Source organism: Bombus pyrosoma, linkage group LG9 (genome assembly GCF_014825855.1).
Source record: "Bombus pyrosoma isolate SC7728 linkage group LG9, ASM1482585v1, whole genome shotgun sequence".
NCBI classification, from domain to species: domain Eukaryota; kingdom Metazoa; phylum Arthropoda; class Insecta; order Hymenoptera; family Apidae; genus Bombus; species Bombus pyrosoma.
In genome coordinates, this window is record NC_057778.1 from 13838195 (window position 1) to 13854256 (window position 16062).

At 45.9% G+C, this 16062-nt stretch overlaps 2 protein-coding genes across 30 annotated transcripts in view; both read left to right on the forward strand.

Moving 5' to 3' along the window:
• LOC122570551 (longitudinals lacking protein-like) overlaps positions 1-16062 on the forward strand; it is a 148897-nt gene that overhangs the window by 51339 nt on the left and 81496 nt on the right. The window contains exons 7-8 of one of the 29 annotated variants that reach the window (XM_043733007.1): positions 825-948; positions 1080-1360. The exons of 25 other annotated variants lie outside the window; for them this stretch is intronic. In XM_043733007.1, the coding sequence (XP_043588942.1) occupies positions 825-948; positions 1080-1287 (332 nt within the window). In that variant the 3' untranslated portion in view covers positions 1288-1360. Of the gene's footprint in view, positions 1-824; positions 949-1079; positions 1361-2021; positions 2770-5850; positions 6308-7335; positions 8736-16062 lie in introns of those variants that run through there. 3 more of the 29 variants (XM_043733009.1, XM_043733031.1, XM_043733026.1) reach the window with 3 other exon arrangements.
• LOC122570562 (zinc finger and SCAN domain-containing protein 26-like) overlaps positions 1-16062 on the forward strand; it is a 137835-nt gene that overhangs the window by 34720 nt on the left and 87053 nt on the right. The window lies entirely within an intron of this gene.

A 16062-nucleotide genomic window follows, 5' to 3' on the forward strand; every position in this document is an offset into this window, starting at 1 on the left:
CTGCGTTTTTTGTTTCAGCTAGTCGTGGTTTCGGCGTCTGGCGGAACAAGTCGAAGAAATTCTGCTGTCCTAACTGTCCAAGCGGATTCACTAGGGAAACGAACCTCCGAAGACACGTGCGGTACGGATGTGGCCAAGGACCGAGGTTCAAGTGTCCCTACTGTGAGATGCGTTCGAAAGAGATCTCGAACGTGTATAGACACATTAGGACCAAGCATCGAGGAATGTGCGTCTTTCTCATCGACATCGCTACCAATAGACAGTTTTACGCACGAAAAAATTAATCGATATGGAAATGATGTTCTGCATGCAAACGAACTGCCATCGAACGTACGCGATACAGAAAAGGAGACGTACTTTGAAAATCGCGCGATAAATAACGTTATTTCGAGCAACCCGATCGCAAAAGGATTCGTCATCTCGTTTAGCGAGCCCGTCCATGCGCATTCTCGAAATTCCCACCAATTTTCGTGGAATATTGGAAACGAAGAATCTGTAAGCTCAAGTAGTATGTATACAATAAACGTTGATCCGTTGGAGAAATCGGAAGAGTTTTTCGATTTTCTAAGATTCCAATTGTGCCAACAGAAACAAAACAAGTACTGCTGTGGGTTTTCTGTCAATTATTTTTTTTTTCTGTCTGTCTCCTTCTCCTCCTTCTCCTCCTTTTCGTCCTCCACCACCTTCTCCTCCTCCGTCTCTCCTCTTTTCATTGTCTCTCTGCCTTTTCCTCGTTCCCCTTTATGGCCCTCACAATCGACGACAATGTTACGGCAACAAAAAGATCGGCGTTACATCAGAATCCACTCTGCTTGTGATTTCAGGTGCGATGTATTTACCGGAACCATCGATCTTCCAGTATCACGTGGATCACTGTCTGCAGCTGGAACCGCAACAACAGCGTTGTCGTCGGCTGGGAAAGAAGCACGGAAGCAATGATAGCAATAGGTTAGTCTGATTGGTTGTTTCGTCGCGATCTCGCGTACATTTGCCGCGTTTCGATGACGATACCCGGCATTCGAGTCGCGTGCAAACGCGATAATTCGCGATTTTTCTGTAACGTTACGATGATGCATCAGGTATAATTGTCCAAAGTGCGAGAGGACTTACCGGCACTTGCATCACATGTTGCGTCACTATAAGTTCGAGTGTGGCAGCCCACCGAGGTTTCAGTGTCCTTATTGCGAAATGAGGAGCAAGCAGTCCAACAACGTTTATAAACACATACGCCTGAAGCATCCAGGATCGAAGCTCGAAGTCGTCGTACTTCAATACGATCAGCAATGAACTCATTTTTTTCCCTTCCTTTAACTAAGACAATTTGCTAACAATAAAGAGTTTGATTGTGATAAAGAAATAACTAGTGTTTTGCGTAGACCAACCATTATCCTTCGATTCCCACGTGAAAAATATATCTCATGCAGCGTGGACGAGGTGTAACGATTAAACACGCGTTCCAGTTAATTTACTTACGCTTTACAGGTTGGAAATCGGCGAAATCGGTTAAGCACGTGGAAGAAAACGGCAAGGACAGTGTTGGCGGCTGTCGAATCATCGACCGCGTGTTTTGTCAACTCTTCGATGAATTTTGTTCTCGTACATACAGCTTGAAGATGCCTGCAATCGCTTTATTTGTTGTGTGTCTATAACTCGACGAGATAGTTGAACGTTATCGTGAGGCGCGCGTGTATGTGTGTGAGCCTGCAAGCACAATTTCCGAGTTTCCCCCACATAGAAACCATTCAGTTTCATTCATCTTTACCTGTAAATCTTCTTGTTCACCGACGATCCTTCGCACACGTGGTTCTTCCGTAGCGGCTCGATCGTTCGATCGAACGACTACCATCGCGTGAAACGATTCGCGAGTTTTCACGTGAAATCGGACGCACGGTCATACATCGTTCGTCCGCGGACAAAAAGCGTGGAAAAGAAAAGCAAGCCTTGTTCGAATCGACGAGGAGCGTCTCGGGCGAGATTTTCACAAATCACAACTAACCGATCTATTCCGTTTTTGTTTTCAGCATTCCTACAAATGTTGCCGCTACCTTGGATCGAGGACAAGTACCCGGAACGAAGCTCGAGAAAAAGTAAAACCCGATTCCCTTGTCCACGTTGTCGAAAGAGTTACACGACCAAGAGCGCGGTGACGGCCCACTTCAAGTACGATTGCGGCAAACCGCCGCGCTTCGAGTGTCCTTATTGTGGCAAGTTGAGCAAGAAAAAGTTCAACATCCAGGATCACATACGGCACAAGCACCCATCCAAGCCGGTCATCTGTAACACGTTGTTTTAGGACGATTCTTCTAGCGACGCGATGTATGACGCGCGTCGATGTGTGTTGGCCGCCGTTTCTCGAAACGATATCGATACGAATGTCGTTGATCAACGTTACCTCTGTGCGTTACTTCTTCGTAAACGAAACGATTTGCCTACGAATCGTCCGAATGGAATCGAAAAAATCGCAACTTTCAAATCGCCAAATCGACCAGGATCGGTTCGCGACGTTGAAACGACGCGTAGTGATGATCTGGTTTCGTTCGTGGAATCGTTGATCGATAAAATCGTTAAATAGAAGAGCCCGTTAATCGAAAGACATCTGAAAGCTTGGAAGAATAAAGAAACTTTTGTGGGAAAAGCGAGAATAAACGTGTTCGGTTCTATATTCTGTATCCAGTTTGAAAGAGCGACATCGGCTTTGATATTGTTCGTATTGGTCGATGTGTACTCTACTCCTATATGCTATATCCTACTTTGCATGATCCACTGTGTTTCCCTCTCGTTTGCGTGCCAATTGTAAGGCGATGTTGGAGAAAGCTGTTCGCGGGAATTAGGGCTAGCTTACGAACTTGACCGTGATACGATGTTTTGTAGGTGACCGACTCGACGATCTCCTCCGTGTCGCGCATTCGAGGAAGTACGCGAGGAAACGGGACAAGCTGTACAACGCGTTCACCGGGAAATTTCACTGTCCCAACTGTAACAACGGCTATGGCAGGCGAGACACTATGTTGGGTCACTTTAGGTACGAGTGTGGCAAGGCGCCGAGGTATAAGTGTCCTTACTGCACCATGTGCAGCAAGAAGACATCCAACGTTTATCAACATATCAGGTGTATGCATCCCGAAGAACCTGTCACCCTCGTTAAACTCTATTGAACCGTTACCGTTCGCGGCTTACCAAGCCAACCAACATTGGATACAGCAAAAAGTATTCAAGCGTTAAAACCTCCTCTTCCTCTATATTTCTTTCGGACACGTGCAATCAAATGCACGATCCAGATCGTGTTGTTCGATCACGCGTCGTAGACGTCCAATATTTTCCAATTGTCGTTCGAACGAATAAAATTGCTGAAGAACAACAAACTCGTTTCTCCTACTTTGATCTCGTACAATGTCTCCTCTCGAATTTTTAGCAACGACGACGCAACAGCAGCAACAACGCCCAACTTTTCGTTTCGTCTCGTCTCGTCTCGTTTGGTTTTCTTTGCTTTCGCCGGTTACTCCACGTTCCACGAACGTTCGTTCGATTAACCAGCCTTTCGGTTTGTTTCGTTTCAGATATCGCAGAATGGCGACCGAACGAGAGGTTCGTTTGTCAGGTTTGCGACAACGGACTCGATCACGAGAAATTCTTATCACGGAAAACGGGGCGAACGCTGATTTATCGACGCGCGAGAAGACCATGGCGAACCATCTGCATCGAATGATTTCCAAAAAAATCAACGACGCTGTGCCAGGGATCGCGTCGTTCGTTCCAACGGAAGCAAACCTTGATTTTAAACAGTTCTTATTCATTCGGATGCCCTCGTCGATTATTGGACGCGTGCTGCCCTGTCTCGCGCGAGTGGCAAACGATCGAACATATTCTCACTGCGATCGCGCGAAGAAGATTCCAATTGGAACGCACGACTACCAGCGTATGGCCAGTACCAAAGCTTCAAACGATGGACTCTATGTATTCCTGTCAATAAATGAAAACACGTAGGACACAACAACACACACAACCAAGTTTGTCTCTCCTTTGGAAAAAAAATACGTGTGCGAGAACGTACGCAACGTATCATCCTTCCGATCCCTTTAAAGATCGCGAGACGAACGACGGCTCGTCCTGAAATTGAAATTTTCGCTGGCTCGCAGTTATATTTAATTTTCGTCACCCGTTCCCAATTGGTCGAACGAGTCAGAGGAGATACGACTTGCTGCTTTCACTTCTCTCTAACGGTCCATTCTCGTCTCTTTTTCTGCTTACAGACTTCAGGCCAATTGTCTTGGGAAAGTTCCACGGTGTCGTTCGAAATTCTCGGCACATGCTGAGGCTACAGACGTCCCTTAACCGGCGCGGCTTTCCATGTCCAAGATGCGCCCGTACATTTCACACTTCCGGCGGCATGAGTCGTCACTACAGACTCGAATGCGTCGATCTGCCGCGTTTCAAGTGCCCGCACTGCGATATGCGCAGCAAGTATACTCAGGCTGTGTATAGGCACATTAGGGCCAAGCATCACAACATGGAGCTAAGATTCGTCAAGCTTTACTGAATCCTCCTGGCGACGCTGCGACCTATTGCTTCGATTTCCAATCGTCGATTCAACCTAATCACCTCCTATTTATACCGAATATATCGATCGCCGCAAACCGACCGTATACCATGTCCATTTCGTGTTGCACGCGCGTGCGCGCTTTTCCGCTTACGGCGGCGGAACACGGTTCGTGCAGGCTGCAACGCGCGCATAATTCGATCGACCGAACCGGCCGAGTTGTTCGGCAAGAAGAGACGGAAGAAGAAGCACGGAAACGATCGGAGCGAGAGACGAGAACGAAACGTAGGAACCTGTTCGATTTTAACGAGTTCCGAACGACGTGTAGAATGCATGTACCGAGGTTCATCGAAATTCCGATCGAACAGAGATAATGAACCGTCGACGCGGTGAATAAAAACCAACGATGTATGCTTGCGAATTGCGAACAGAATCATATTGTTATTAATATTATTACTATTGTTATTATCATCATCGTCGTCGTCGTCGTCGTCATCATCGTTGCTATTATAACAGCAAGATTTCGATATCGGTACCAAACCGTGGCAATGTACCGTCGTTGTATTGTCCGACTAGATCTTGTATTGTACATTTGCGTGGCTGCGCTTCGACGTAAAGCCTGTTTTTTCATAGTCTTTGTACAATTGCCCATAGTTTATTCTCGAGGAGCCTAGGAACATTTTTACCTACCAAAGGACTCGCACGAATAAGTTAGCGTAGGAATTGTGAATAATTGCAGTGAGGAAAATTAGACGAAAAAAAGGAAGAACAGAAGAGATAAGAAAAGAAAGGGAAATGTCGCAAAGGCAACTGTCGTTCTTTTTTTATGTTTTACGTATGTCTCTTTTTTTTTTGCATCTCTGTTTTTGTCCGTTTTCAATATTTTCTAAGCTCTTGTTCCGATTCCATCTTCACAGTTTTCATTCTCCTTCCCTACGTAGTAGCACGGGCACTCACGAACAAGTACCGTCTAATTGGAAATTTTGCCACTTGCTACATCTTGCAAGCTCGACCGAGTCACCGGCTTGCGATTTTCTGCGCTTGTGCTTTATTCGTCCGATTTTAACAGTGTACACACGGCTGGGTAGATCACGATACAGTCGATTTTCTGTTGTTAATAATCGAGTGATATTGAATTTCTTGGTGTTGAAATAAAACAAATGGCGCGCGAGCAATGGCGAGGGAGAGAGAGAGAGAGAAAGAGAGAGAGAGAGAGAGAGAGAGAGAGGAGGGGAAAAATTTTGATATCCTTCGAATAATCGTTGATCGTGTGGCGAAATATTTGAATGTTGATATGAAATCCGTGCTTGCAGGTAGACAGCCGGCAAATCACCACGGTTGGTTCCACTGCCCTCGTTGCACACACAGTTTCCTGTCGAAAGACTGTATGATACGTCACTACCGGTCCCATTGCAACCTCCACGAGACTCGTTTTCGGTGTACGTACTGCGATTACGGGTCAAAGTATAGCTCGAACGTCTACAAACACGTACGAAGGGTCCACAAACAGTTGCCTTTGTTTAAGCCACATCGGCTGCTTTTGCGTTGACCAACGAAGAGCAGATGTTGTTGTTTTCGAAGGACAACGGTGATAAAAAGGGAAGAGGAAACGCGGAGACATGGACGCTCCGATGACAACGACCTCGCGCTGCGTCGTTTCAACGAGGAGATACGGACGCGCGGCTCAGCACGACCGTGCGTTGTTTTCAACGATTTGTGCTGCGACTTTTCACCAAAGATTGCTATCCTTCTCTGTCACCATAAGATTTGTAATCGATCAACCTTTTTCTTTCTTTAACCACCATCCGCCAATAAAATTCGTTTATTTCGTTCGATCACCGGAAGCGTGTTAATTATTTGACAGAATTTAACGATTGCGTCTACGTAGAAACACGCGTTCACCCGACAACGAAGAGACCTTTGAAAACGGTTGAAAGCGTCTCGCTGTCGCAGTTTGAGATCGAAATCGTATTCTCTGAAATTCGTCGCACGAACCGTAGACAAGCATACTGACTCGGCCTGTGATTTGCTTGTCTTTTGCAGGGTACGTTGAGGAGTCGCGGCCGGGGCAAACCGATCAAGTTCAGAGATACTTTTGCCCGAGATGCTGCAGTTCGTTCAGTAAGAAGGCGAACATGCTGACACATTTTAGATACGAATGCGGCAAGGAGCCACGCTTTCAGTGCCCGTACTGTGGCAAAAGGGACAGAAAATCTTCGAATACCTACAGGCATATCAGGACGTACCACAAGGGTAGTAGAATTCAAGCGTACAAGCTCTACTGAATCGATGTATCGATCCTTGGAAGAAAGCAGGAAGGAAGGAAGGAAGGAAGGAAGGAAGGAAGGAAGGGAGGAAGGAAGGAAGGACAGGAAAGACAGGAAAGAAAGGACAAAAGCACGGAAGAAACGAAAGCAACGTATCGGTGTGCATTCTTTCGTAGGCGTGTGATTCGGGATGAGTTGGAATCGAGCGAAAAGCGCGAGCAGTTGTGTGTACAAGATTACGAAAATAGATGTGTTCCTTGTCCCGTGAGAATCACTGTTCTCGTTCTATCCCGTCTCTCAGCTATCTCATTTTACTCGATGCTACTCGTTTCAGCGACTGCTCGACATTTAACAACAGGATTAGATATTGGTTCGCGTATTGCAGCATTCTTAGGGGTTTGTTTCTCTCGACTTACTAAGCGTATCGGTTAATTCGTTTCTCTGTTGTATTTATTTCCTTGTTCCTTTCCGTTCGGTACCGACGCCGGTTTCGCTGCTTGCTAACCGTTGGCTCTGTTTTCTTGTTCGTAGGACGGCCCCTACCAGCTTACGATAACACCGCCGTTCTGGATAATTTGAGAGCGGACATGGAGTACAGGGGGAGACGAGCTGCCATCAAGCACGAAGACGGTGTATTCTGGGACTCTGGCAAAATGTCCTATCATTGTCCTATATGTAACGCAGGTTACACCTATAAGAAAACATTGAAGACGCACATGAAATACGACTGCGGAAAGGAACCGAGATTCAAGTGCCCTTATTGTAACAAGAGGGACAAGTGTTCGTCGAATATTTACAAACACATCAGAATGCGACACGACGGAATGCCCGTGATCGTTCATCGAAATTAAAAACGATCGTTCCTCCTTCATCGAATTTACGAGTTTATCTCGTCAGTCTCGCGATTTCCATTTAATCCGCAGATTAAATTCGCGGTTGCCTTGGCTCGACAACGGCGCTGATTCCCAGTTGTAATATAGCGATCTGTTTCGATCCAATCGGTGTCAGTTGGTCGCGTCAAGTTTGTCGATCTATCGATTTATGCCGCGTTTGAAAACACAACGATAACGGCGTAATGTTCGACGCGATTCGCATCGAAGTAGATAACAAGTTTCCCTCGTGTCGCGTATAACTCTCCGCAGTTTCAGAGACTAGGCTACTGGCAACGCGTGTACGCGTATTTCGGTATTTTCGTAGGTGGCAAGTTTCTATGAACTTTCTATGATAGAAGAAGACGAAAAGGACGGAAGGAAGAGGGAGAGGGAACAGAGAAGAGAAAGAAGAAGGTGGAGAATAGGAAGGAGAGAGAAAGCAAGCGAAGCGGAAAATAAGAAAAAAGAAAGAAAAGAACAAAGATAGTAGAGGTTTAGGATTATCGAGATCGATTAAAATTGCAAGTATCGAGATGGTCGAACAGATCGAATGATTGTGAGTTAGATACGCGCGATAGAATGATACACGATGTATCGTTTACCTCAATAAAATCGTCATATCTTTAACCCGTGGTATATGATATATACATTTGCGAGTATAATGTTAATTTCAATCATTCCAGACAGTCGTTGGTGTTCCGATCGCTGTCCCTCTTCCCTTTTCACAGATTCAAGTACATACAGAAACACACATACACACACACACATAAACAGCAGACGCGTGTTTGAACGCGTGATAAGGTTGGACGAGGTTCGCAACGCGATGGGCGTAAACTGTTGGTAAATCGAGGACGCGTGTTAAACGACGTCGAGGCGACGGAAAGCCGAGAGAGGAGAGCAGTTTCGTTACAGCGCAGCGGCTCGACTTTTTCTTTCTTGTCCGTGTTACTTTGTTACGTTTATTCTAATCGCGACAGCGATTAGACACGCTTGTCGATAGCCACGTTAGATCTGTTCGCAGGGCCTATTCGAGACGATATTGCATATAGTTTTGGCAAACGGTAGCCAGTGACATGACGCAGGACTAATTGTCCTGATTCTTTTCAGATGTACGGATATTGGAGTGGCCAAACGCGAGGACGCAGGCCGCGGTCTCCAGTTACATCTGTTCAAAGTGCAACGCAGGATTCCGAAGGATGTGGGACCTGATTAGACACAAGTGTGGCCAGATTCCTAGATACGCGTGTCCTTATTGCCATAAGAAGGACAATTCATCCTCGAACGTTTACAGGCACATCAGACGATGGCATCCTAAATTGCCAGTCGGTGTGAATAAAATGTTTTGAACGGTGTGAAATACTGCCGGTGAAGTATCATAGATTAGAATCATTGGAATAGACAGATCAAATCGACACGAATCCAACTCCACTGCCAGATTTTTCTTTTTTCTTCACTACGCGTATTTTATTCGAAATAGCGATACTATGCGCGATCAAGTTACACGGATGACGGTAGCAAGGCTCCATACGCGTGTTCGAAAAAAAAATGATTTCCGTCGATCTGATATATCGTGTGGCTGTGTGCGCGTGTACGTGTGCGTGTGTGCGTGCGCGTATCGCGTATTTGCGTATTTGTGGTACGTGCGAGCGTCTACGTGCGTCGTGCTTATGCGGATGTGCATACGCGTGCATGTGCACTTGCGCGAGAAAGGAACTCGCGACGAAACTGTCGTTGATATACGTTCGAGTCACGAAACGATTGGTCCGTATGATCAGGATCTATAATAAGAATCTACGAGCATTATAATGTTTCCTTGGTGTCCTACTTTCATTTACGCGTAACTATGTAACGCTTTGTAGATATGTATCTATCTACGCTTCCATGGAATGAATTTGAATTGCTGATTTTCTTAACGCGTACACGTCTACGTGGACGTGCACGTGTACGTATTTCGGCATAGAAATCGTGGATCTCCCTGCGCGCGGATGCGTTATAGCTCGAACTTGGCTATATATCGTATTTGTGTTTTAATTTTCAGAGTGGAACGACACGTCGTCCCGTTCGAAGACGAACGCGACAAAGTGTTCGCAGTGCGGCAAGATGTTTCCCAAGCAAAGGGACTTGGTCTTCCACTTGAAGCACGCGTGCGATCAGAAACGCAAGATTCGTAGCGTGAAAAGCGTCGCAGCTTTTCTCTATGGCACCAATTTGGACTGCAATCAATGTGGGAAGACGTTTAAAAGGCGGAAAGATCTGAATTACCACGTTCGTCATTTGTGCGGTATTCGAGGGATACAGTGTCCTTATTGCAACAAGTGTTACACGTATACATCTAACGTCAAATATCACATAAGTCGTTACCACGAAGGAAAGGAAGTTTATTACAATAAACTGTTTTGAGCGATTGATTGCCGCGAATATCAGTTGCCACGGTACATCGATTTCTAATCGGTATTTCCAAAATCGTACTTAATCCACGCGATACCTCACTTCGCACTATCGTATAGTTCGTTTTGTTTGGTCCCGTCTCATCTCGTCTCATCTCGTCCCGTCTCGTCTCGTCTCGTCTCGTCTCGTCTCGTCCCGTCTCGTCTCGTTTCGTCTCGCCGCGTCGCGTCTCGCCGCGTCGCGTCGTGGCGATGCCGTTTCTGAACGTCTTTTCAGAAAGAAATACTTTGTCCCTTTGCCCGAATAGGACATGGCATAAAATTGGAGCCGTCATCCTCCTCTCTCTAGTCGTTCGAGCATACGTTTCAAAGCTGAATGACATCGTCGGTGATAATTGTAAAGGATCTCGTAACCATCATGTATAAACGTGTTTGAAACGATTAAAAGCTCGATGAATTTTCAGTTTCCGTTGTTTTTCTCTTCTCCTTCCGTGCTACGCGTAATCGGTTATCTCGTAAGTTGCCCTTACCTTCGTCTCCCTTTTTTCGTCTTTTATATTCGTAACAATTACTTGGTATCCTCTGGAACCAAATTTCCACAAATTACTTTCTCATCGTTCCAAACTCTCTCTCTCCTCTCTTTTTCCTTCTCTGTCTGTCTGTCTGTCTGTCTGTCTCTCTCTCTCTCTCTCCCCTTAGTTCTCCCCCTTCGTTCTCTGTCTCGTGCGCGCATTTCTTCAGGAACGTTGCCCATTGCACGGTATAAAGCTAATGGATCCGTGGCTTTGACGTGGATTAACCATCGTGTATCTTGGTGTTTCCAGGTGACTATCAAAGGGAGCAGTTTTTCAAATGGAACAGCGTGGACTTTGTTAACTATTCGTCGGAGATGAAAAGCTTCTTGGATAGGTATAAATATCATCCGAACGAGCGTAAAAGATTCGAATGTCTCAACTGTGGATGTCGTTTCACCCAGAAGACCACCATAACCAGACACCTGCGGTACTTTTGTGGCCAAGGACATCGCTATCAGTGTCCTTATTGTGAAATGAAAGCCTCGTGTTCGTCCAACATTTATAGACACGTCAGATCGAGACACGTCGGATACAAAGCTCACGCCATCAAACTCTTCTCTTCGATGAATCCTCGTAGAAACATGTAAAGCCGATATTTCTCGTGCTGGCTAAGGAACGAAGCGCATTCCAAAAAGCGATTGGAAACGAATGTTTCAAGGTAGATACGGTAGACAATACTAAGACGGGACGAGACCAGACAAGACGAAATTTAACCCAATTAAAATAGAGGCACAAACAGAAACGAATCGAGGCTAATATTCGTGAGGTAGAACCGTGTAAAATTTTTCACATGTTCTCCAATGTAAAAAAAAATATATATATATATATATATGTCTTTCTGCATCAGTCTCTGGTCGCATTGCTCCTTCGGTACATCGTCCCATACTAGCCAGCTTTGCTTGATCGACGTTTCAACGAGGATTTTCCCCTATTTTCTTTTTTTTTTTTTCTTTTTTCGAATCTCGACCAAGAAGATCCTCGTTGAACGTCCCCTCTTGCCGATCCAAACGTAAAAATGGATTCTCCTTCGAGCCTTGATTTTCTTTTACTTTCTCTATGTCACGACGACACGGAACGATGCACTCGCACATGCTCCTGGACCGGAAAGTGCTTCGAAAATGGCTCGTACATCGTGCTGTTTCCTGCTAACACGTTTCTTCGATATTTCAGGTGTTTGGCAGCATATTCGACCACGTCCGAGGAGGCGGCCGAAAGTGTACTCCGTGAACAAGAATCACTATTGTCCACGTTGCAATCGTGGTTTCACCCTAAAGAAAAACATGTCGCGGCATCTGCGTCACGAGTGTGGTATGGCGCCGAAATATCAGTGTCCCTACTGCGACAAGCTTTCCAAGTTTACCCAGAACATTTACGCCCACATCAGGAAATATCACCCTGACCAAGCGCTGTGCTTTAAACGGCTCTACTGAACCCACGATCGAGAGATTTCTTCTAATACGCGGCTCCGCTCCACCGATGTGTCACACCAAGTGAAATAAAGTTGTCAAGCCCAGTCTCTCGAGTCTTTTTATTTATATTCGAGAGTGTTAGACACGGTGAAGGGAGGAAAAGAGAAAAGAGAGAAATGAAATGCGCTTATGCGTCTGGCTAACCGTGTTGCTAAATTTGATTTCAGGTGTATCGCCGATCGCAGACGGAACGGGATCCCTTGTCGTCGAACGGTCATCCCGCAACAGTGGCAAACTTCGAGCAACCCCTTTTTCCACGCTGAATCGTTCGTCGTCGTTTCTTTTTAGCGAGAAAGACCGTCTCATCCGAACATCTTGCCTCTTTTTTTATGCATTTGTCAAGGAGAATAAAGCGGAAAGCAACACTTCCGACCGTTTTTCCTATTTATCTTCTTCCAAAGAGCGGCAGACATGGGAAAGTGTGCGCGATATGCAGTCAACTCGCCTGTAACACACGGTTAATGCGTTCTGTGTCGCATCAAAATCTTGTTACAGGAGAGTTGTCGCAATTTTTGCACCGTGTTATATCGACACTGTATTTCCTACATCGATGCGCAACGGTTGCTTTTAAACGCCTAAGTTTTGCGTCTACTTTCTTATCGCAGACTAGAGTTGCCGCGATCGACATTTTTCGATAAACGGCCAACTCTTTGTCGCAGCATGAGAGAAAAGGGGAGGGTGGGGTGGGGTGGGAGGGGAGAAAATACTGCTGTTATATGTGTCGTCGAGCTAACGTTTGCCTGTTAATATCACTTACCGAGAAAACTACCGTGTAATTTCCAGTGATGTTCAACCTGTCGACATTGCCTTACGTGACCGTTCTGGCTCCGGATCGGAGACGAAGATGCTACAACACCGGTATGCTTCCAGCAGTGGACACCACATCCCGAGGTAACTTTGACTGTCCCAAGTGTCAGAAGACCTACAAATGGTATCGAGGACTTCACAGACATTTGAAATACGAATGTGGTAAGGCGCCGCGCTTCCAATGTCCGCATTGCATGTACACTGGCAAACACAGGTCGCACGTGTACTCGCATATTAAGAGCAATCACAGCGATCGGCCGATTTACGCTCTGGATACTCAGCAGGGCTGAAAGCCGTCCGATATTTGCTCGCGACAATTCTCCTGATTATCCAAATGGGAAGGGCATCTCCTTCCTGCGCTTTAGTAACCGAACATTGCCGATACGCTTCGAATCGTAGCGATACGCGACGGATGCGAATATAGCGAAGAATGCGCAACATCGATTCCGTAGCTGGAACCGATTTTCTCCATCATATTCTGTACATTTCTACTCGTAGTCACTCTGTATAGAAAATAAAGGATTCCTTAGCGATAGCAACGGCTCGCTTTATCCACCTTCGATCGTCACGTTTTTGCGTTTCTGTATTGTACATCGCACTCGTTGATCGCACGACCACCATGTACGACGATGAAGAAGCGTAGAGGAAAGTGAAGTGAAGAGCGACATCTGCTGCTGCGGTCCACTCTTTCGTTTCCTTTCATATTAGTGTTAGAGTAAATGAACTGTTCATGTTTTCCATTTCGCTCGACGTACGAACGCTTGAACCGTCGGAGAGTTAACATCTCGTCGTTTCTTTCACCGGGCAGAATTTCGATTTCGTCTTGTCTCGAAGCTGAGTCCACCGTCAGCGGTATATCGAGTGTTGAACGTTATCGTTCGTCGATCTTTCGCAACTAACCGTTGGAAAATTTGTCCTCTTTTGCAGATTCCGGCAGACGTACTTGGAACATGAGACCTAGGACTTGTACTCAGCTCTACGAACGAAATCGACATCCGTGCCCGAATTGTTCTCGTACCTACAAACATCGAAGTCACATGATACGACATTATAAGTACGAATGCGGGACATCTGGGAGATTTGAGTGTCCTTACTGCAAGAGTCATCTTCGTCAACGTACCAACGTGTGGACGCATATACGCACACTTCATCCGAAATACAAACTTTATTGCATCGATATCGCCACAAATGCAAAACTCTACCATCAGGAGAATCGGACCGATTAGCTCGCAGATCCTTCTTTCGTCGTTCCAACCAATTGTTCGATCAATTTCTCTCTCGTTTTCTTTAGCTTTCGATGTTATCTCGTCTCGTGTCGTCTTATCTCGCCTCGACACGTCTCGTTTCGTCTCGTTTTATCTCGTTTCGTCTCATCTCATCTAGTCTCATTTCGTCTCGTTCAATCCTATCCGTTTCCCCTTCATTTCTGATCGTCCTTCCGGGATTGCGTTTTCCAATGTCTAGGTGCATGCGTGAACGTTAACTCGGTGTATTTTATCGATATATCGACTGTTCCACCTCGCACCTGTGTCTGTCCGATGGTAAGAATTTTCACATTCTACTTTTGAGAGTTGCAATAAGCGTTAAAACAGCTTCAACGTGAATAAACAATCGATGCCAATTTCGAACTTTGCTATTTTTCTATCGACTGCCATCGACTATGATGTACTTATTATACCGTTCCATAGTCGTATGGAAGCGCGTTAAGTTTCGTTCTGGGAAACTTGATTCGACTAAAAAAAAAACGTCGATAAGCAGCGGCCGACTGGACGAAGCGGCATGAAACACAGGTTTGTGGAAAATGGTAGTAGAGTTTACGAGGATTGCGCTAGAAAGAGAAAGAAGGAAGAAAAGCCTAGAGAAGATTAGATTCGGCAGTCGAATTGCACGAGATGTGCAGTTCGAAACGAAGAACGCGGACTTTTTACTTGGGATTTCTTTCTACGCTGTTTCTATACAAAAAAAAGTACGTTCAGGTAACGAATCGAAATAATGGTTCACCGATAATAACGTTCTTTTTGTTTGCGTGTTTGTTTCAGAAAGAGGAAAAGGGAGCACGGAGATCGAGCGGTTTCACGGTCGTTCTGGCAGAGAATTTACGATCATCAGACGAGACGGAATGTACGAGTGTCCCAGTTGTCGCAATCTCTACAAATGGAAGAAATCGATGCTGTCGCACTTGCGGAACCAGTGCAGACAGCCTCCGCGCTTCGAATGTCCTCACTGCTCCATGAAAAACTACCAGAAGTCTCACATGATCCGTCACTTACGCGTACATCATCCTCAACTCGCGCAAACGTTCTGGGACCGAAAGTTCAGTGCTTTCTTTCGATTTTAACTTTAATATTTCCACTTCCATTGTCGTTCTTTCGATTGTTGCTCGCAATAAAGCATCGTGGTGAATCGAAGGAAGAAAAAAAAAGAGTGAAGAAAGAAAAGAAAAGAAAAGAAAAACAATATTTATTCCTCCCCTTGTACACGAGATCCATTGGTTCGATCGCCGTGTATCTTGGCGCGTGACAAACACCTACCGAGCTCCAATATTTCAATCGTCTCCTCGATATGCTTCAACTAACGAGCGATCTTTCTATGGCTGGTTGTAAGGTGTGGATGCTTGGTGGAAAGATGGTTCCACGGGATCCATGTGCTAGCACCGACCACGTGCACGCGAGAAGTCTCATTTGTTGTTGCATCGCGCGAACACCGATTTTGCCCGAACCTATCGAGAGAAACGTATCTGTAAATTGTTACTTTGAATTGCGAGCACGCTTCGCTAGGCGTTTCGAAGAGAGAATCGAGAAGAAGTGCGCGTGTTGAAACGTAGGTTCCGTGGAATGCGTAACTTTCCCAATTGCGTGGCTGCTCGATGGCTGCTCGAGCTTCCGAGCAGAGTTCCGACGCAGCTCTGTGCTCGCAACGACAAAGTGGTCGAATTACTGGCGGACAAGAGGGTGTATCATTTCTCGCAGCGAACACGGAGCTACCCGGAGCTAAATAGTATAAGGGTTGGTAGGGAGTTTGCCGTCGAGCGGAGCCCTTGAAGAGCGACGCATTCGAACGGAACGTCCGTTCGACGGGGTGGCCAAACTCCGTAAGCTGTACAGCCTCTTCTGTACAGCGGTCGAGAGTATGCTGTTCAGTATTTATG